Genomic DNA, 22,310 nt, shown 5'->3' with positions numbered 1-22,310 from the left:
TGTTAAGATTCCATGCTTCCAGTGCAGGGGGCACAGGTTCAATCCCTGGTGAGGGTACTAAGATCCCACATGCCAAACAATGGGGCCAAAAAAAAAGCCTATAATAAAAATTAAAAATAAGATAAATAGAATTCTGACCCATAGTCTACAGCAACCAGCCCTGGAAACCATTCCATTATCTACACTAATCTGGCCAGGAAGCCAGCCTGCTCTCTATAAGTACATACATTCTGTAGGTCAGGCTGTAGGAAGTTGGACCGCTGTCTCTAGCAACCAGTCCAGAAAGGCAAAACTTTGTAATAATTGGCCTCAAGTGATCAGGACTTTATTAATAACTGACATCTTCCCTAATTGTTGTCCATTCTGGCAACCTGGGACTAACCAGAGAAAGTTAGATACACCCCTAACCATCCACATAAGATGCCCCACTTTTTAAAGAATTTTTAAAAATATTTATTAATTTGGCCACACCAGGTCTTAGCTGCAGAACTCGGGATCTTAGCTGGGGCATCTAGGATCTACATCCCTGACTAGGGATCGAACCCCAGGCTCCCTGCATTGGGAGCCTGAAGTCTTAGCCGCTGGATGACCAGAGAAGTTCCAGTGCATCACTTCTAAGTGGCTCATCCCCAACCTCCCCGTTCCAACATCCTCCAATCAGGGCACACCTGAAGCCTCCCCCTTTTTCTCCTGAAGGAGGAAACAGAACAGGCTCTATCTTGAAACAGGACTCTATCTTGGGCCGGACTGCATACAAACTGGAAAACCGGGCCCCCGGAAGGAAGAGCCCCAGGGCTCATACCTAGACTCTCCTCCACCTAAAAGAATACCCTAATTATCTGTGTAACTGAATAGAATCATACATTTCATTATGCTTATTGGGGTATGACCACAGGCCTATAGATAATTGTCCACTGTTAACAACCTAGGCTTAACGCATATGAATCACAGGATAACTTTGATTGTATCTTTCTTTTTCCTTTGTTCAGACTAGTTTCAGGGAACCTTATACACTTAGGGTATATAAGGTTTTCACAAAAACTGGTCAAGGTCCTTGGCTAAGAGGAGACTCTGCCTTGGGCCCGCCGGTGTAATAAACTGCACTCCACTATCTGCATTGTTCTTCTGAGTGAGTTTGTTTCCCAGAAGGCCTGGCTACGGCACTCCTACAAAGCTTTCCCTCTCCTCTGCCTGCCTTTGGGCCTCTGCCGAAACACAAGGGAGTTGGCCACCATCCCTTGTGTTTTGCCAAGCTTCGAATAAATAGCCTTTTCTGGTTCTCATCTTGTTGGTCTTTGTTTGTTTCCTCTGTTAGCCGGAGGAGCCAGAGGAAAGCCATAGACAACTGAGCCCTGGGGAAAAGTGTCAGTCACTAAGTTGTGTCTGACTGTTAGCAACCCCGTGGACTATAACCTTCCAGGCTCCTCCGTCCATGGAAGTCTCCAGGCAAGAATACTGGAGCAGGGAGCCATTCTCTTCTGCAGGGAATCTTCCCAACTCTGGGATGGAACCTGGGTCTCCTGCACTGCAGGCAAATTCTTTATCATCTGAGTGACCAGGGAAACCCTTAGGGGTGGGGTGGTATCTAACAAGCATTTCATGAAAAGAGTTACACTTGTAAGACCCATGAGGGTATTTTTCCAGACTGTGCACAATGATGGCCGTGCACATGTGTTCCCCGGCCCTTCTTTGTAATTTATGTTAAAGGACCATGGGGCCTTGGGGATGGCAACTATGACTGTTGGCAAAGGGAAGCCCTCTAGTAATTTTTGAGCTGAGACATGTATGATCGGTGAGTTAAAAGCACCATCTTAGCAGCTGTGTGGAGGATGGAGAATAAGAATAGGATGAGTCGACCAGGGTTTCTTTAAGGAGATAGAATGAGAACTCTAGATGAATCCTGTCTCCAGGGCACCTTTCCTTGTCAAGCTCCCCCCTTGGAGAACCAGGCTTTCATTCCTGATCAGAAAGGGTGGGGTCATTGTCTCCCCAGGCTTTCCCATTGTCTTCTTAGGGTCTTGAGTGAAGCTACATGGAGCCCCAGGCCACAGTCATGGTTATTTAATTAGCAGGGTAGATTTTCAACAGGAAGTCAGGGGCATATTCACAGCTGAGAATCCCCTCTGGGTTTGGGTGTGGAAGGCCCATCATGCCTTTGATGGGAGTGAGGCTTGTTCTTTTGACTTCCAATATCCTGCCTTGCTGGGGCCATGGAAGTGACTTCAGGCTTGGTGATTGGAATCCCAGGAATGAGACTCCGGCCCCAACATTTGGCGAGACTTTTTAAATTTCATGAGAATGGGAAATGCACACTCCACATTCTCAGAGATACTGCAAGCAAGACCCCCCAGAAAACCCTGCATATAACTCCATCTGCCTGCGTGCTCAGTCGTGTCCGACTCTGCAAAGCCATGGACTGTGGCCCGCCAAGTTCCTCTGTCCATGGGTTTCTCTAGGAAACAATACTGGGGTGGGTTGCCATTTTAACCCTGATCTCCCAGTAAGTTCAGATGCCCCCAAGTTTGATCCAAACCTCAGCGCTTAGCAATGGCAAGATCCTGAGGGTGCAAGTGCCTCACCACCCCACCCCTCCACTTCCTCATTTATAAGATGTTGCAGTGTGAAATTCTGCCTCTCAGAGAGAGATGGTGGATCTGAAGGACTTGGTGGCCTGGCCCACAGCAGATGCTGATGACAGTTATGACACACACATCTCAAATTCCAGGTGACACTTTATGGCATCCTGCAGTTGAAGTCAGCAATTCCCAAATGTCAGGCCCTCGGGTGCAAGAAGATCCACAGCAGCTGTTCATGACCTTTTATTCCCCATCACCTCCCCCAAAGAGTCTTTTAGACATCTTTTCTTAATTGCTACCCCTCCCGTGAAATTTTAATAGCACAGATACACTGTACATTTATGGACTATAGTTCTTTGGAAAGTCAAAAACCGTGAATTTTTTCACCTTTAAGAGCCAATTTTTCTCAGCAGAGATGAAATCTTAAATGCATCTTTGACTCTTCTCCCTGGCCAGAGGGAAGTTAGCTAAGATTCACTGTATCAATATGTGTGCAAAGCATATACACACATGTATGGATGACGGTAGCTTTATTTTCATTAAGAGATATGATAATGTAAAATATTTACATTTTGTATAGAAGAGGGACTGCTGCTGCTGCTAAGTCGCTTCAGTCGTGTCCGACTCTGTGCATCCCCATAGATGGCAGCCCACCAGGCTCCTCTGTCCCTGGGATTCTCCAGACAAGAATACTGGAGTGGGTTGCCATTTCCTTCTCCAAAGGACTTGTGTTAAATAAAACACCTCCTAATTTAAAAATAAAAAAATGTCAATTTTCACTCCTGTTAGGAATGCATGGGGACTTCCCTGGTGGTCCAGTGGTTAAGACTCTGAGCTCCCAAAGCAGGAGGCCCAGTTCCATCCTGATCCGGGAACAAGATACCACTTGCTGCAACTGAAGATCCCGCGTGCCACAAATAAGACCCAGCACAGCCAAATAAATGCACCTTTTTTAAAGAGAAGTTACGTACTGTGTGACTCCACTTGTGTCAGTGTCAGGCGAGGGTATGCTCCTCGGTTCTGTCTCGTCACAACAAAGACTTGGAGGGACGGACATTAAAGCGCTCCGCGTGGCACAGCTCTCGGCCTTGGACAGACCGTGTCATAGCTCTCAGGTCACGAACAGACCGTGTTACAGCTCTTAGACAAATCAGTGTTACAGCTCGTGTTACAGCTCTATTTTATTTAGAAAATAGCAGGAAAATCCATCCTCAAGGCGTGAGGGCATGTCGACGCAAAGACGTGAAGAGAAGAAAGGGGGGGAGCACCCCAGCGCACGGGAGAGAGAGACCCCCGGCCCTTTGGCTCCTCTTTTTATATGTCTTTTCCTTCCCCCTGGGCCTGCCCTATGTAAATTGGGCTAGCCAAGAGTGCTGTTTATTCTATCTGAGGTCCTCACTTTGGTCCTCGGACCTTCCTTTGTTCTATTTTCGAGGGCTTTTCCCTTCCTTGTCTTTTAGCCACCACCATTCTGGACTCCTATTTCCTATTCTAACTACCTAACATCATCGTCCCTAAATGACAAAACTCTGGGATGGAAAATGGGACCAACATGGGGCAGTGGTGGGTAGCTGCCCCACCAACTCAAAAAGGGTAGCACAAGGGCATTTGTTTGTGACTGGGGGAACGTTCTGCATCTGAATTATAGTGGGGATGCAGGAATCTATATGTAGGAGGAAACCGCACAGAACTACACATCAGGGGCTTCCCTGGCGGCTCAGACAGTAAAGAATCTGCCTCCAATGCAGGAGACCCGGGTTCAGTCCCTGGATGGGAAAGATCTCCTGGAGAAGGGAATGGCAACCTACTCTGGTATTCTTACCTGGAGAATTCTATGGTCAGAGGAGCCTGGTGGGCTCCATGGGGAGTCCATGGGGTCACAAAGAGTTGGACAGGACTGCATGACTAACAAACACTTTCTCACACACACACACACACACACACACACACACACACACACGCGCGCGCGCGCAGAAGTGAAGTTTATACTCCCTCTTGCATTGCACCAACGTCAACTTCCCAAGCCTAACATTGCGCCTCTATAACAGGGTGTCACCCCTGCAATTCATGGGACTCTGCACTATTTTTGCAACTTCCTGTGAATCTACAATTATTTAAAAATACAAAGTAAAAGCCCCAGCAAAAGACGATGGCCGTTATCTCAGGCTTCTCTGGAGCTCTCCAAGTCTGAGACTTGAAGGGGAATCCTCGCTGGGCTGGCACCAGCCCCTGCCCTTCCTGCAGCCCCGAGTCAAGGCTGACGCAGCTCTCAGCCAGCTGCGCTGTGAGTCCAAAGTGCCTTTGATCCCTCTCTCTCCATCTCTCATCACTTATGCCGCCTGTGTTTCACACTCCCTGAATGATCTCCATTCTTTCATCCGGGCCCTTTGATGACTTAGCTCTGGTCACTCGCTAATCCAGCCAAGCTTCCTGCCTCCCACCAGGTTTTCTTCCATCTTCTCATCATCTCCTTTGTTGCTGGCCCTTTGATGGGCTAAGAGGCCATGACCAAAAGACCAGGGTACTGCGGGACTACCGACCACAGTTGGGGCCTCCCTCCGGCCTGAGGAACATTAAGCTGACCCCCAGGGCTTTGGCTCACAGAGTCCACATTCCCAACCAAGACTTATGATTTAATGGGCACCGTTCCATAATACTTTGAAACTGGAGTGCTGGGAAAATTCGGCAACAGGTGGTCTCTTCTGTGGGTACTTGTGACCAGAGAACTCATCCAGGAGCATTAAAGAGGCTGATGAGTTTAAAGAATCAGGAGGTGGGGATTCACACAGTTTCACCACCACTTGCCAACAAGTGGCTACCTCTCCTGGAGACAGAAATAACTTGGTCTGGACCTACAGATGTGCTCCAAGCAGCTGATAAGACAAAGGCGGGAACAGGATCTGCAAACAGGACAGCACTCTGCAGATCAAATTTACGAGTTACTACTCCAGGGACTTTCTTGGTGGTCCAGCGGCTAAGACTGTGCTTCCAGTTCAGGGGGCCTGGGTTCAGTCCCTGGTCAGGGAACTAGATCCCGCATGCTGCCACTAAAAGAACCCGCAGGCCACAGGGAAAGATCCAAGATGCTATGTGAAGGAGTCTTTTGGGCCTAGAAAAGAGAACAACAGTCTCAAAGGCCCCTTGCTGAATCATCTAACTTCGGAGAAAACAAAGCATAACTTTAGTTCCATCCTGATGCTCCAGGCCAGCTGCATCTATCTGGGACTTATCACCCCCTGTCCGGAAACCTACCACCCCCTACACCCGCCCAGAAGACTTATCACCCCCTGCCCAACTACAAGTGTCATCTCAACAAAAGAATACTCAAAATATCCCACTTGATTGACGTTTCCCTTATCGCTTCCACAAACCTCCCTATAAGTATGAAGCCTCCCTGATCCCTTTCGGCGCTCAGCCTGGTCATTAGGCCGACTGTCGCCCCTCCTTGCCTGAATAAAGGTAACCTACTTCTGTTGAGGTCGTCTTTCCTTTTCTGCCTCGCCGGAACCATGCCTTACACTGTGTCCTGCAATTAAGACCTGGCACAGCCAAATAAATAAATATTTCTTTAAAAATAAAAAAAATCAAAGCTAGCACCCTAGTTTCATCTTATTTCTCTTCTGAGAACAGTTCTCTGCAGTTGCCTCACTGCAGTTCCATCAATGTCTGTCTGTCATTAGACAAACAGAAGATGTCCCACCTGAAGGCAAGGAAGCCGGAGTATCTACAAGCTCCACCCTGTTGTAGGTTGAGAGATGCTCCCAGGGGACCTAACTCCCCCATGCTTACAGCCTAATCCAGGCATTAGGCAAGCAGACATCTGAGGACAAAGAGAGGGTCGTGGAAACTAGATACAGAAAACCACCGGTCCAGAAGGAAATGGTGTCAGCCAAAATGAGACGAATGGGCCCTGACGGTCTCTGCTGTAAACACAGTATTCCAGAGTGCTATTCTATGTGGCCTCCCCAGTGGCTCAGCGGTGAAGCATCTGCCTGCAATGCAGGCAACAAGGGAGATGTGGGTTTAACCCCTGGATCGGGAAGATCCCCTAGAGGAGGAAATGGCAACCCACTCCAGTATTCTTGCCTGGACAATCCCATGGACAGAGGAGCCTGGTGGGCTACAGTCCATGGGGTCACAAAGAGTCAAACACGGCTGAGTGACTGAACAGGACCACAACTGTTCTGCGTATCTAGTGCTGCCTAAGAAATCACCCAGAGATAGAGTGATCTATCACCATGACCGCGTTTGTTTTGCCCGTGAATCTACAAGTCAGCAGGGCTCGATGCAGAGAACTAGTCACTGCTCCACTCAGCCTCAGCTGGTGGTACAGCTTGGAGGATGGGATTTGGAATCCTCTGAATGGTCACTCCATCACACATCCAGGGGTTGATGCTGGCTGTTGCCAGGACCACAGCAGGGGCCAGAGCTGGATCACTGCAGATGGTCCCTCCACATGGCTGCCTGGGCTTCCTCACAACATGGCAGCTCAGTTTCAAGGGCACAGAGAAGCCAGGAGAGGGGGAAACTGGGCAGAAACCGCACTGTCTTTTATGACCGAGCCTCAGAAGTCATGCAACAGTACTTCTAGTGCCTGTTGGTTGGGAGCAAGTCACAAGGCTAGCCCATACTTAAGAGAAGAGGGGAACTCCCTGGTGGGCCACTGGTTAAGCGTCCACCTTCCAATGTTAGGGATCAACGTTTGATCCCTGGTCAGGAAGCTAAGATCCCACCTGCTGCAGAGCAACTAAGCCCACATCACAGCTAGAGAAAGTGCGAGTACTGCAATTAAGACCCAGCACAGCAGCCAAAACTTTTTTTAAATTTTTTTAAGAGAAAAAGAATTAGATTTCACACTTTCAGAGAATCTGCAGATGTATTTTAGAGCCACCACACTATACACTTCCATTCAGTTTTACAAACCCTGAGCATTTCCTCTCTGTCAAGCATTTTGCTAGACACCAAGGTGACAGAAATGGGCAATTCATTTGGAAAAGAGATTTTAAAAAGAACTCTGGAGTCAAAGTGTTTAGGTTCATTGCCGTATTTATCTCAATAGTAGTTTTATAATTTGCATGAATTTTTGATTAATGCTAATTTTTTTAGAAATGATTCAGAAATACGTACGTTGTTCGAGAATGCTTTTGTGCTCAGGGCCAGCACTTACGGTGGGGCAGGTTGAGCACTGCACAAAAGCACCTCCCCCCTCCCCAAGGAACCAAGCTGGGGAAGAAATCCAAATTGCACCTGCTCATCAGACCGTGCCCTGCTGCTGGGCTGGTTCATAAAAGGGTGTTTTCTGGTTCCATGTGCTACCCCATTCACCCCTACCTGGAGGGGGCATCTTTTATTTATTTACTCAAAGGTGCCCAAAAAAATAGAACATAAATGACAGAAGTAATATTATAAAAAATTCAATAAAGATTTTTTTTTTAAATACGTCAAAATATTAATAGATGTCATCACTGAGTGGTGAAGTACAGGAGGCTTTTATTCCCTTTCTGTTGCTTGTGTGTGTTTTTCAAATTTTCTATAATGAACACATGCTATTGCTGTGAAGAAAAAAGTAATAATAAATTCTTAAAGTCATCTGACTAGGCCCACTGGACTGTACCTGTCAAGCTGTCCAGGGAATGGAGCAGAAAAATCCCCTTGAACTTGGATCTGACCCTAGATGCCATATTTGAGAGCCTCGTTTGTGACCCTGAACACACTATTTCTTTCCTCTGGGAAAGTTTCTTCATCTGTGAATGGGTGAACAACAATCCCCATCCTGGCTATTTTCTGGGACACCTAAAATCTCAAAAGAGATCTCAGAAGTGAGCGAGCTTTGGAAACCATAAGATGCTCTACAAATAGGAAGAACATTTCAACCCCAATACCCTCAAAATAAAGGCTAGGTCCTGCAGGAGCCCACGAGGATCAGAACTAGGGTGAGACAATGAGCCACGGGCCCTGGGTGCAAAATCTAAGACCCCCTCAACCACTCGCTCATCTGGATAAATAACGCGGCCGTGTCCTGCTTTTTTTAAAAAAACTTTAAACTTTTTATTTTGTATTGGACTACAGCCAATTCACAATGCTGTGATAGTTTCAGGGGGACAGCAAAGGGACTCAGCCGTACACATACATGTGTCCATTCTCCCCCAAACCCCCTTCCATCCAGGCTGGCACAGAACATTGAGCAGAGTTCCCTGTGCTATACAGTAGGTGCTTGTTGGTTACCCATTTTAAATATAACAGTGTGAACATGTCCATCCCAAACTCCCTAACTACCCCTTCCCCCATCTGAACTTCTCCTGTAAGTTCGTTCTCTGTTTATGAGTCTCTTTCTGTTTCGCAAGTTCATTTGTACCATTTCTTTTGAGATTCTACATATAAGGGATGTCACATGATATTTCTCCTTCTCTGACGTCACTGCTGTGACAATATCTAAGCCCGTCCATGTTGCTGCAAATGACATTATTTCTTTCTTTTTAACAGCTGAGTAATATTCCATTGTATATGTGTACCACATCTTCTTTATCCTTTCCTCTGTCAATGGGCATTCAGGTTGCTTCCATGTCTTGGCTGTTGAAAATGGTGCTGCAATGAACATTGGGCGCACTGCTTTTTTAAGCCTCCAAACACCCAAATTGAAGAGAATAGCAACATCTTCAAATGAAGACGGGATCTGACTCAGTACCTCCACCAACCCTCACTCTCAACTCACCCTGGTCTCGACCCTGAGACCTGGACTCTAGAGCAGAAGTGATTGGAGGTTTAGCGTCCAGGAGAGGAAGGGCCTGAACTCCAGGTCATCCTTCAGGTTTGGAGGTCGAGGCTGAGCCAGGGTCCAAATCTCCCAGCCTTTAACCAGGAGTGTTTTCCATCATGCCAAGTGGTGTCCCCGCTGCCAGGATGATGCTTGAGGAAGATGTGTGTATGTGTATGTGTCCCCTGTCCCCACCATCAATACTAAAATCAACCCGAACAAGCAGATGGCTTTCTCCAGAAAAGCCATGAGGCTTAAGGAACAGCTTTAACGCTGCCCCTGTTTCTCTACATTCTCATACACATTTTGAGAACTTGGTGTTTCAATTCAAAGCTGAGCTTGAAGAGAGTGAAGCCCCTTTCAGAAGAAATAGCAGGCCCTAAGACGGCTTCACAGGTATCCTCTCTCCAGGATGATGAGAGATGCATTGGAGAGGGTTTCCATCCTTGACTTGCTCCCTTGGTGGAGGGTCGGGCCCTGCAAACATCTGTTGCCGAGTTGCCTGCGGAAGCTGCCCGCAGCTGAACCCAGAAGGCTTCTGCATCCTGGCTTCTCCTCTTGCCCTTCATCACAGCACTTGTCTCCCTCTGTAATTATGTGTGTGACATTTGATTAATATCTGTCTCCCGCACCCCACCCCAAGCACAGGCTTTCTGCACGCCGGGGTCTGCCTCCCTCCTGCTCACTGCTTCTCCCCCGGGAGGAGCGTGGAGTAAGGCTCCTGGACATATTTGCTGAAAGTATGAATCATGGAGTTAATTAAACCCATGAACTAAGGCAAAGGCCGAGGTCTGGAAACGAGCAGAATACTAAGAACAGCAACCCCAGTTTACACTTTCAAATGAGAAGCCCGGTCTTAAGCTCTGTGCGGTGGAGACGCATGTAATCGCCACAGCTATCTCGAAGGCAGGTACCGCTCGGAGCTCTTAGGGCTGAAGAAGTGGAGACACGAGAGGCTTAAGCCATGCCCATCACACTCTGCGGTCCCTCCCCGGCCACGGAGTCCAAGCAGAAAGGTGAGGCTATCGGCAGGTGAACAGAGGGAGGTGGGGGTAGCAGACCTCACCCTGATCTTCCTTCCTCCAGGCTTGTCCCTCCTCCCTCCCCCCGGTCCCTCCTTCTTGATGAGTCTGGTGGCCTCTGCTGGAATGCCCCATTGGAGCTGGGTCACAGACACAGCAGGCCTCTCCTCTCTCACACCACACTGACCCTCTGAGCATCTCAAGGAGTGCAAAGGTTTACACCACCCTCTAGGTACAGACTCTCCAAAGCACTGGACCGAGTAATTCTCACCTGGAGCCACTGTGCCCCCCACCCCCAGGGGACATCTGGCAATGTCTGGAGACACTTGTGATCGTCACGCCTGAGAAAGGGGTGTAATTGACATCTCCTGGGTAGAATCCTAGACAGCGTATTAAAAAGCAGAGACATTACTTTGTCAACAAAGGTCCGTGTAGTCAAAGCTATGGCTTTTCCAGTAGTCATGTATGGATGTGAGAGTTGGACTATAAAGAAAGCTGAGTGCCAAAGAATTGATGCTTTTGAACTGTGGTGTTAGAGAAGACTCTTGAGAGTCCCTTGGACTGCAAGGAGATCCAACCAGTCCATCCTAAAGGAGATCAGTCCTGGGTGTTCATTGGAAGGACTGATGCTGAAGCTGAAACTCCAGTACTTTGACCACCTGATGCAAAGAACTGACTTACTGGAAAAGACTCTGATGCTGGGAAAGATTGAGGGCGGGAGGGGAAGGGGACGACAGAGGATGAGATGGTTGGATGGCATCACCGGCTCAATGGACATGAGTTTGTGTAAACTCCAGGAGTTGGTGATGGACAGGGAGGCCTAGCGTGCTGCAGTCCATGGGGTCGCAAAGAGTCGGACATGACTAAGCAACTGAACTGAACTGAACTGGATAGAGTCCAGAGGTCAGGCACCCCATCAATGCACAGGGTGGCCCCCACAATACACCGTGACCTGACCTCCGACGTCACTAGGGCTGAGGCTGGGAAGTCCCAGCCGATCTGACCCACTGTGCTGAGAAATATCCCCAGGAATTCCCTGGCAATCCAGTGGTTGGGACTCTGCACGCCCAATGTAGGGGGCACAGGTGCGGTCCCTGGTCAGGAACTAAGATTCCACAGGCAGCAAAACACAGCCAAAAATCACAATTTGGAAAAAGCAAGGTGCACGTGTGTGTGCTGGCATGTCTGACTCTTTGCGACCCCATGGACTGTAGCCCACCAGGCTTCTCTGTCCCTGGGATTCTCCAGGCAAGAATGCTGGAGTGGGTTACCAGGGGACCTTCCTGACCCAGGGATAGAATCCACATCTCTGTGTTGGCAGGTGGATTCTTTTTTTTTTTTTCTTTAATATTTATTATTTATTTGGCTGCTCCGTGTCTTACTTGTGGCACACAGGATCTTTAGCTTTGTCATGCAAAACTCTTACTTGTGGCATGTGGGATCTAGTTTCCTGACCAGGGATTGAACCCGGGTCCCCTGGCATTGGGAGCTCAGAGTCTTAGCTACTACACCAGCAGGGAAGTCCTGGTGGGTGGACTCCTTACTACTGCACCAGCAAGGAAGCCCTTTCAAAGCAATATATAATTAAATTTTTTTAAAAAAGGATTCCCACCTGCCTCCTGGGTGGGCCCACTTGGATGTCCCCTGGGGTCTCAGCGTCCTCCAGAGCGAAGTCATAGTTTGCACCTCTCCCCCAGCATCACCAGTCGGCTGGCCTTCCAGCATTTTTCAGTTCTGGAAATGCCAGTTCTGCTCACATTACTATCCCATCTGGGAAACTGTTATCATCTGGGCACATCGGGCACCCACTTCAGAAACCCCATCACCTAAACGCCAGCTCTGAATTCTTCTTGCCTTCCCATCACCTCCGCCCACCTGAGCCCCCATGCTCCCTGCACCGCACCAGCCTCCCTGCTGGCCTCGATCCCTGCAGCTTCACCAACACCCGCTCCGGCCCATCACCCACGCAATGAGCAGAGAGATCCTTCTCGAGCCTGAAAGTGTCGCCTCTGGGACTTCCCTGGAGGTTCAGGGGTGAAGACTCTGTGTTTCCAATGCAGCGAGCATGGGTTCGATCCCTGGCCAGGGAACAGAGTTCCCATATGCCACATGACTTGGCCAAAATATAAAAAATAAAAATATCACCTCCTCCATAAAAATCCTCATTTAGTACAGCATTTCCTTTTGGAGTGATGATAATGTCCTAGAATGAGACGGTGATGCTTGAATAATGTTGTGAAGGTGCTAATGCCCCTGAATTGTGCGTTTTAAAATGTTTAGACTTTACACTGTAGATATTGTACCACAATTTCTAAAAAACCTCCCCCTTGACCTCTGGGCTCTTCTCTGTGGCTTCCACAATCTGGCCTCTGCCTTTCCCTCTAGCCTTCTTTCTTGCTAAGCACTCAGATCAGTCACTGGGCTTTGCTGGGGACTGGAGCAGGGTGCGGGGGGAGTGGGGTGCCTGAGATCTTGCAAGCGGAAACAGTGAAGCAGTGAGATTAAGGGAGCAAATTAGACTTCCCTGGTGGTCCAGTGGTTAGCACTTCACGTTCCCACTGCTGAGGGCCTAGATTCAATCCCCGGTCGGGGAACTAGCTAAGATTCCACAAGCGGTGCAGTGCGGCCAAAATCAATAATAAAATAAATTAAAATTTTCAAAAATTCAAAAAAAAAATTAGAAGTTTCCCTGGCGGTCCAGCAGTTAAGAATTCACCTGCCGACGCAGGGGACACAGGTTTGATCCTTGGTCCAGGAAGATCCCACATGCCAAGGGGCAACTAATCCCGAGACTAGAGAGTAGCCGCTGCTCAAAGACCATAAGAGATTTAAAAAAAAAAAAAATGATGGCTGCTGGTTTTAGCTGCTGCTTTTGGGGTGACATGTTATCAAGCAAGAAAGAAACAGGCAGCTGGTCAGCCAGCCTCGACGCGTGTCCAGACCCAACTCTCACCAGAGGTGCACACTTGGGCCATCATTTCCCCTCCGGAAGCTTCAGTCTAACTTCCCTGGTGGTTCAGACGGTAAAGCTTCTGCCTGCAACACAGGAGACCTGGGTTGGATCCCTGGATCGGAAAGATCCCCTGGAAAAGGAAATGGCACCCCACTCCAGTATTCTTGCCTGGAAAATCCCATGGACCGAAGAGCCTGGTGGGCTACAGTCCATACGGCCCCAAAGAGTCGGACACGACTGAGCGACTTCACTTTAGCCTCAGTCTGCTCGTCACAGAAACAGTACCTGCCTCCCACGTGTCTCCAGACAGAAGAGAAAGTACGCTCAGTACATGACAAGCACTTACCAGTGTAGCTACGGTTACTATTCTGATGCGTTTTTTAAAGTAATGATTTGGCTACACCAGGCCTTAGCTGCAGCATGTAAATCTCTAGTGGCAGCACGTGGGATCTAGTTCCCCAGCCAGGGATGGAACCCCAGGCCCCCTGCATCGGAAGTGTAGAGTCTTAGCCGCTGGACCACCAGGGAAGTCCCGATTCTGATTTTTAGAACAACCCAGGTTATAGTGCCTGCCTTCATTTCCCAAGGCCACCACGACAAAAGTCCCTAAACTGGGCAGCTAAAAACAACAGAAAGTTATTCTCTCACAGTTCTAGAGGCCGGACATCTAAGACCAAGGTACCAGGGGACTTCCCTGGCAGTCCAACTTTCACTGCCGGGGCCCAGTTTCAGTCCCTGATCAGGGAACTAAGATCCTGCAAGCTGAGTGGCATGGCCAAAAAAAAAAAAAATTTAATGAAAAAAAAAATAAGAGCAAGGGTCAGGAGGACCATGCTCCATCTGAAGACTCCAGGGCGGGAGCCTTCCCACCTCGTCCAGTCTCTGGAGGCTCCAGGAGTGCCTTGGCTTACAGCAGCATCACTGTCCACCTGGTCTCCTGTCTGTGTGTCTGTGGCTTCCTATGGCGTCTCATGCCTGTCAGTGCAGGAGACAAAAGAGACTCAGCTTTGATTCCTGGGTTGGGAAGATCCCCTGGAGGAGGAAATGGCAACCCACTCCAGTATTCTTGCCTGGAGAATCCCATGGACCTGGTGGGCTACAGTTCATAGGGTCCCATAGAGTCTGAGATGACTGAAGTGACTTAGCACGTGCACACACATGGTTTCTTAAAAAGACACCAGTCACTGGATTTACCCTAATCCAGTGTGACCTCATCTTAACTAATCACATCTGCAAAGACTCTCTCTCCAAATAAGATCATGTTCACAGGCACTAGAGTTACAAGTTTTGGGGTATACCCTCGAACCCATGCGTGTGTGTGCACGTACGTGTCTGTTCACGTCCGACTCTTTTTCAACCTCATGGACTGTAGCCCACCAGACTCCTCGGTCCATGGGATTGCCCAGGCAAGAACACTGGAGTGGGTTGCCATTTTCTCCTCCAGGGGATCTTCCCGACCCAGGGATGGAACCTACATCTCGTGCATTGTCGGGCAGGCTCCTTACCACCGAGCCACTTGGAAAGCCCTTGAACCCACAGCGGTCCCTTTGCAGGTAGGCGACTACTGGAACACACAGCTCAGCTCTCAGGGCCCCACAGGTGAAAGGTGAAGGTCAGGTGTGGACATCAGACCGTCTAGGACTGACACCAGCTGGTTCCATGGTGCTGAATCAGGACCACGTCCTCAGTGAGGAGGAAAACCGACAGCTGGCTCCAGGAATCACAGATGGGGCCTCAGCTCACCTCTCGGGCTCCCGCAGGCTGCTGCTTCCAGGCAAGGGCTCAACAACCCAGGATGGCGCAGGAGGGAGCAAGCCCCACGAAGGAACAGGGAGGCAGGGGATGGGGACTCAGCTCTCCCAGCACATAAATATTTTATCAGTCATCCCAGGCTTGTTCCTCCTCTGGGGCTCCGAGTATTCCATTAAATTAAGCATTTCTAATTGAGGAAATAGAAAGGAACACAGAACAAATGCCAATGTTCTGAGAAAATCCCCATGTCCTCCTGATGGGGAGAGGTCTGCTCCCCAAGCTGTGGTTGGAATACAGGCAACTAAAGCTGGTTGCTGATGAAAGGGGAGGATCTCCAGGGACAGCTGTATCAGATGCCCTCGGGGTGGAGGGGTCCTCAGGAGGGTGGAGGCGGAGGCAGAAGCCCGTGGCTCGGTTCAGTGATCAGACCCGGGTTTGGGTGCCGGTCCCGGCCCATGACCTTGGAGTGTCCTTGGCCTTGCTGAGCCTCTGACGGTGGGAACCACGGAGGACAACCCCCCACCCCCAGCCCCGACCTTTGCAGAACAGCAGCAGGGGTCAGATGGGAGCCAGGAGCTCAGGAAACTCTCAAGTCCCCCAGGTGTAAGACAGTCACGTCTGCTGGGTGACCCACCCTCGATGGTGCTCCCAGGAAGCTTCCAGAAGAGGCCAGAGCAGATGACCCGTGATTGAGCCCAGGGACATCTGAGCAGCCGGGAGGTGATGTGCTCCCTCTCCACTGGCCAGTCCTCCCAAGAAAAGCTCAGACCCGCCGGAGAGGTGAGAAATCGAGACCCAAACACCAGAAGGGACTTTCCCAAATCACAGGTCCGGGAAGCAAAAGAGCGCGTTCCCAGGAGCACAGCCCCCAGACCCCCGCTCCCCGAACCACGCCTTCTCCCCGCCAGCCTCAGCCCCACTTACAGAGTCTCTTGTCTCCCGGCTGGGCCCCCACTTGTGAGAGAGGGTGACGGGGTAACGGCCGCCAGAGAGCCAGTAGGATAGGGGACGCCATTCCCCTAGGCGGGACTTCCTCGACCCCAAAGTCATGTCCACACCTAGGGTTTTGCAGGACCTCGTGACAACCTGTTTGGCTGACTGGTGCGTTCCCAGTGCCTGGCTGAGGACTTGGCATGAAACGGCTCTCAGGAGAAACTTGTGGGATTGAACTGGATGAAATGGGCTTGGGGAGGATGATCCGTGTGCCCAATTTACAGACAAGAAGACTGAGGCCCAGAGGGAGCCAGGGACTTCCCCAAAACCACACCCCTGAGCTGGAAGAGGTGCGTCGGCTGTTCCTGGCCTTTCTCAGACCTGACACTTCACGGCTCCCCAGTCTCAGCTGGGCTTTCTGCCTTTTTCTGAACCTCCCTCAGTCTCTTCCTGTTTCTCCTCTTTTTTCTCTCTGGACTTGGCTCCTTCCTTCTCTGCCCGCTCTGCCTCCAGTCCGCTCCTCTCTGCCTCTCTCTCCACGTCTGCAAGCTCAGCTGTGTCCGACTCTGTGCAACCCCATGGACTGTAGCCCGCCAGGCTCCTCTGTCCTTGGGATTTCCCAGGCAAAGATACTGGAGTGGGTTGTCATTCCCTTCTCCAGGGGATCTGCCCAACCCGGGGATGAACCTTCATCTCTTATGTCTCCTGCATTGGCAGGCAGGTTCTTTACCACGGCACTGCCTGGGAAGCCCCCTCTCTGTCACTACCTCTGTCTTTATCTCTTTAAGGGTGTTGATATGTTTCTCTGAGCCTCTTGTGTGTGTGTGTATGTGTCCATCTGTCATTCTGTCCTTCTCTCTCCCTCTCCCTTCCCCTATCCTCCAGATGCTCCAGGGGCAGGGGTTGCCGGGGTGGTGGCAGGAGGGTGGTCCCAGTTGTAAATATTTGGGAAAGCGCAGGCTTCCTAGATGGCACTAGTGGTAAAGAACCTGCCTGATAATGCAAGAGATGTAAGAGATGCAGGTTTGATCCCTGGGTCAGGCAGATCTCCTGGAGGAGGGCATGGCAACCCACTCCAGTGTTCTTGCCTGGAGAATCCCACGGGCAGTGGAGCCTGGTGGGCTATGGTCCATGGCCCAGGCTACAGGGTTGGACACAACTGAGCAACTAACACTTTCACTTCATAAGTGAGTGAAGAAGTGAATGAAGAATATGAGTGAATCACTACATACTGATAAATGATGAACATATCTGTGGATGGCTGGATGGAGGGTGGACAGTGAGTCAACGACTGAATGGATGAATGAATGAATGAACTTTCATTGCCAGGCAGAGCCATCCTCTCTGAATGGGGAGTGGGTCAGTTCCACGGACCATCCACATCAGAGGGTCCGGCCAGGTCTAGACCGAAGAACACAGGTCCAGGCAGAGCTCCGGGGAGGCAAGTACTTCCTCCCCCTCTTGTCCTATTTACTTTTCTGACAGTAAAAGCCCCCTCCCCTCAACCCCCAAAGCCCACCCTGAGTCCAAGCCCCGCCTCCCCCTGGTCTGAACACCCTCATCGCCCCGGATGACGGGAGAAGCCCCTCCTCCGTCCTCCGTCCGCCCTCCGCCCCCAGACCAAAGGCGCTTCCGCAGGGGTTCTCACCCCACCCCTGCACGGCACAGTCTCCCAGGGAACTTTTTTTTAAATACCAGTGCCTGGGCCCACTTTCGAAGTTTGGCTTCCTTTTGGCTCAGCTGTTAGAAGTTCGGTTTTATTTTAAAGCCCCCAGATGATGCTAATGTGAAGACTGTGGTGAGAACCGCTATGTTAGAGCCGACGCACCTCTGGCCCCCAGACAGCAATGGAGGGGCTTCCCTGGTGGTCCAGCGGTTAAGACTCAGCGTTTCCACTGCAGGGGGCACGGGTTCGATCCCTGGTCGGGGAACTAAGACCCTGCGTGCTGCACCATATAGCCAAAACATTGAAAATATATTCAAAATAGGGGTGGAATGAAATGGAATGCGATGAGATAGGACAGAATCCCAAAGACAGCTGAACCATGAGGAACCTCCTTACCATGGACCAGGGGGAACACCCAGCCCACTTCCTCTGCCTCCTCCTCACCTCCCTAACTTCACCTCCTACCACCATCCCCCAACACGCCTTCCTTCCCTCCCTCAAACACCTAAGCCTGTTCCCACCTCAGGGCCTTTGCACGTGCTGACACCTGCCTGGTCGGCTGTTTCCCCACTTGGAGGGCTCCTCTTTTGGGTCTCTGCACAAATGCCACCTCCTCCCAGAGGCCCTTCCTGACTGTCCTTCCGAGAGTAGCCCCTCCCAGCACCTTCCATCTCATGGCCCTGTTTTCTTCACCATGTGAGTTTCTCATATGCGCTGCTGGTTCACACGTGCGCCGTCGGTTTCCATGTAACGGCAGGGATCTTGTCATCCACGCCCACAGACGTGTTCTCAGACCCCAGCACAGATTTCGGCAGGTAACAGGTGTTTGGTAAGTGTTTATTGAATGAATGAGATTCTTTACAACTATGTAGTCAGTTCCTTGAGAACACACGTGCCCTCTCTTTGTAATTATTCCTTTTCGTTCCCATAGCTGGGTTTCTCGCACTCGGCGCTTTGACAGGTGGAACTAGATCTTTCTTTGGGTGGGGTCGTCATGCCCTTAGGAAGTTGATCAATGGCCCTGACCTCCACCCACTGTAGGCCAGTAGCACCCGTCCCCAGTAATGACAACCAGAAATGTCTCCAGACACCCCCAAAAGCCCCAAGTGGAGAGGGAGCGGCGAATCTCCCCCAGTTAAGAACCCCTGCCCTGCAGTGTTTAACCCACTGAAAGGCTGAGAACAAATATCCTTGGTCTGATTTGAATATCAAGTCCAGCCTCTGGTGAAGTTCCCTGATGTGACCAGCAGGTGGCAGCAGAGACCGCCCTCTCACCATCACAGTTTGCTCTCGCTCTTTGAAAATTTTTTCATCTTTCTCCCCAGACCAGATACTGATTTTTCGAAATGCTCTCACCCACTGCCTCGGGGCCTTGTGACCAATCCACTTTATTTGCACTTTTTCAGACTAGACAGAAAGGGAAACAGCAGCAGTGATTTGAACCCAGAAGTACATTGGAATCAGGTAGATGTGAATTTCAGTCCCAATTGTACCCCCTTTCTCTCCTTAGCTCCGGGGCTTCCCTGGTAGCTCAGCTGGTAAAGAATCCGCCTGCAATGCAGGAGACCCTAGTTCAGTTCCTGGGTTGGGAAGATCCGCTGGAGAAGGGATAGGCTACCCACTCCAGTATTCTTGGGTTTCCCTGGTGGCTAGGGAGACGTGGGTTCGATCCCTGGGTCGGGATGAATCCCCTGGAGGAGGGAAAGGCTACCCACTTCGGTATCCTGGCCTGGAGAATTCGATGAACTGTATAGTCCATGGGGTCACAACGAGTCAGACACAACGTGTGACCTTCACTCTCCTTAGCTTAGTCCATCTGTACCTCAGTTCTGACCTGTACGCACTTTGCACATCTCCATAGTCATCACCAACAGCCATATACTTCACCCTCGGAGGTTTATTGAATGACTGATTGATGGGTTCACTGGACAATGCAGGTGCATAGTAAACGATGACTCAATGGGTGTCAGCCGTGATGATGACCAGGCCCTACTAAGGATGATGACTTCATGATGATGGGCACGCTACGGTGAGGGGGAGGACGGCACAGTGAAGGCTGTGACGTCATGGCAAAAGGAATGACGTCATGGTGAGGATGACGATGTTATACAGTTGATCTTAATGTTCTCATCTTATGGTCCACACCAGTGGTCCCCAAACCTGAACCATCTGCCCTTCCTGAGGAGTTTCTCTAACAGTCATTTTATTTTGTTTTTAGCCATGCCATGCAGCAGGTGGGATCTTAGTTCCAAGACCAGGGATCGAACCCGCACCCCCTGCATTGGAAGCACAGAGTCTTACTGGACCACAAGGGAAGTCCCTCCTGCGGAGTTTCTTAAACCTGCATCTCCCCAGGCCCTCCGCACATCTCATGACTCAGAATCTTACCGGAGCAGGTTCTCAACCTTAACTGATGTTGAGTCATCAGAACAGGTCTTAATAATCATCAACGCCTGGGCTGCCCCCCTGGAGACCATCAGCGCAGAGGCTCAGCCCCAGGATCAGGGGATTAAGATGCCCTTGTGATGCTAATGGGCAGCAAGGCAACAGCCAGCCCTGACACTTAACAAACTCTCCAGGTCAGTGTCAAACAAAGGGTGGTCCCAGCCCAGGAGTGTCTGCATCACCTGGAAACTGCTTGGAAATGAACCCCACCCAGACCCACCGACTCAGAGACCCCGGCCAAGTGGGTCTGGACTCCCAGACATGTGAGCAGCACTCCCCAGGGGAGTTCAGACACGCAGCCACTCTGGGGGCCCCCATCCCCACGGGCCAGAATATCAGGATGAAAGAGGGATGGAATTTTCTGGAGGAGGGAGGAAGAGTTATGATTAGTCCCCAGAGATTGACCTAGCCATTGACCAACTCCTCGGGGACCTCTCAGCTCCCTATTCCAGACTGAACCTCTCCGCCACACGAGAAAAAGCCAAACTACAGTGATTTTCACCCCAAAGGAGCCGAGTCTTCAGTCAGTCGTGTCTGACTCTTTGCGACCCCATGGACTGTAGCCCGCCTGGCTCCTCTGTCCATGGGATTCTCCAGGCAAGAATACTGGAGTGGGTTGCCATGCACTCCTCCAGTGGATCTCCCTGACTCAGAGATGGAATCCAGGTCTCCCGAATTGCAGGCAGGAGAATCATCATACTAATGAAGCCTGTTCTGCTGAAGGCTCAGGATGGAACCAGGTGAGCATGAGCCTGGCTGGGGTAGGTGAGGCAGGACACGTCCACCACCTGGATGTCGAGGAGCCCGTGTCTTTGCGGTCTTCCCCCCGGTTTCCCATGGGGCCTCCTGCCTGGTCCCAGGTCACGGGGAAGCCTGAAGCCCAGTGTCTGAGATGCAGCAACCTCCACACACAGGATCCAGGTCAAAGCCAGTCAGCCTGAACCGCCCAGAAAAGCTGCGATGTCGGAGAATATGCCTCTAGCTCGCTGTGTGTTTTTCCAACACTTAGCTAACCTCACTGGTCCTCCATTTCCTTAACAGAGAAAAGAGACTCATCCAAAGGGCAGGTGTGAGGATGCAGTGAAGCCAGGGAAGTGCACGGAGGCTGCAGTGATGCAGGGGGCGCTTTTGTGGTCTCACGGGTTTGGGCTCCTCCAGAGTCCACAGACACACAGGTGCCTGGACACAGCATCCCCCATGCCAGGCAGCACTAACGTGATGCCAGACGCGGGGCTCAGCCCACAGCGGCTCTCTGGTGGTAGCCTCGGACCAGGAAGAAGCCGCAGCCCGCCAGGACGGTGTCCCTGAGCACCGGACCCTCCAGTCCAAGCCGCAACCTCCGCCCTCGAGCCGGAGCCGCCCCCCGACCCCAGCCCCCCGTTCAGATGGCCTGGTCCTCCCGCCGTCTCAGGCTAAGCACGCGGGCCGCCACCAGGAAGGTGGCCCCGGTGAGCAGCTCAGCGACGCAGCTGACCCAGCCCAGGGCCAGGGACCAGCCGAAGCGGATGTCCACCTGGGCCAGCAGAGTCTTCTCCTGCAGGAGACACAGCGCCTCCCGGAAGGCCGCGGCCGAGTAGGCGATGTAGACGCTGATGCCGGCGAGGGTCACCAGGGCTGCGGTGGGGACAGAGGAGAGCAGATTGACCCCCCGCACACCCAGCACCACCCCTCCTTCCCCCTGCGGCCCCGTCCTCTGTCCCCGCCCCTCCTGCCGCTGGTAACTCCTCCCCATCCATCTTAAGTGGCGGGGGGGGGGGGGGGGGGGGGGGGGGGGGGAACGTGTCCTCTGTCAGGGGATGTCCCAGGCAAGAATACTGGAGTGGGTTGCCATGTCCTCCTCCAGGGGATCTTCCCCACCCAGGGATCGAACCTGCATCTCCCTCAAATTGGCAGGCGGATTCTTTACCACTGAGCCCCCTGGGAAGCCCCCATCCATCTCAGCTCCTGTCAATTCCCGGACCTCCCTGCCCTGCCCGCCCAGAGCTGGCCAAACCACCCCCTCCCACGGTTTCACAGCGCCTCATGGCGCTCCATCACTGCCCAGGTCAGAACTGGAATTTTGCATCTGTTTGTGAACCAGCTAATGTCCATCTGCCCCTGTGTGAGTCCCAAGAGGTCCGCGCTGGATTCCCCAGCACCCAGAACAGCACCCTGCACACGGCAGGTCCCCATCCCCATGTGATTAGGACCCACTGTCCAGTCTCGTCGC

The 22,310-nt window shown here is 51.3% G+C and overlaps 1 protein-coding gene across 2 annotated transcripts in view; it reads right to left on the bottom strand.

Moving 5' to 3' along the window:
• Window positions 1–19,344: 19,344 nt before the first annotated feature.
• Window positions 19,345–22,310, bottom strand: part of TMEM114 (transmembrane protein 114) — a 50,213-nt gene continuing 47,247 nt past the window's right edge. For both annotated transcript variants that reach the window (XM_043456077.1, XM_043456076.1), the window contains one exon: window positions 19,345–21,715. In XM_043456077.1, the coding sequence (XP_043312012.1) occupies window positions 21,483–21,715 (233 nt within the window). In that variant the 3' untranslated portion in view covers window positions 19,345–21,482. The remainder of the gene's footprint in view (window positions 21,716–22,310) is intronic.

This window comes from Cervus canadensis, chromosome 32, assembly GCF_019320065.1.
Source record: "Cervus canadensis isolate Bull #8, Minnesota chromosome 32, ASM1932006v1, whole genome shotgun sequence".
Taxonomy (NCBI): domain Eukaryota; kingdom Metazoa; phylum Chordata; class Mammalia; order Artiodactyla; family Cervidae; genus Cervus; species Cervus canadensis.
Note: the sequence above shows the minus strand (reverse complement) of the source record. Positions and strands in the feature narration are given on the sequence as shown.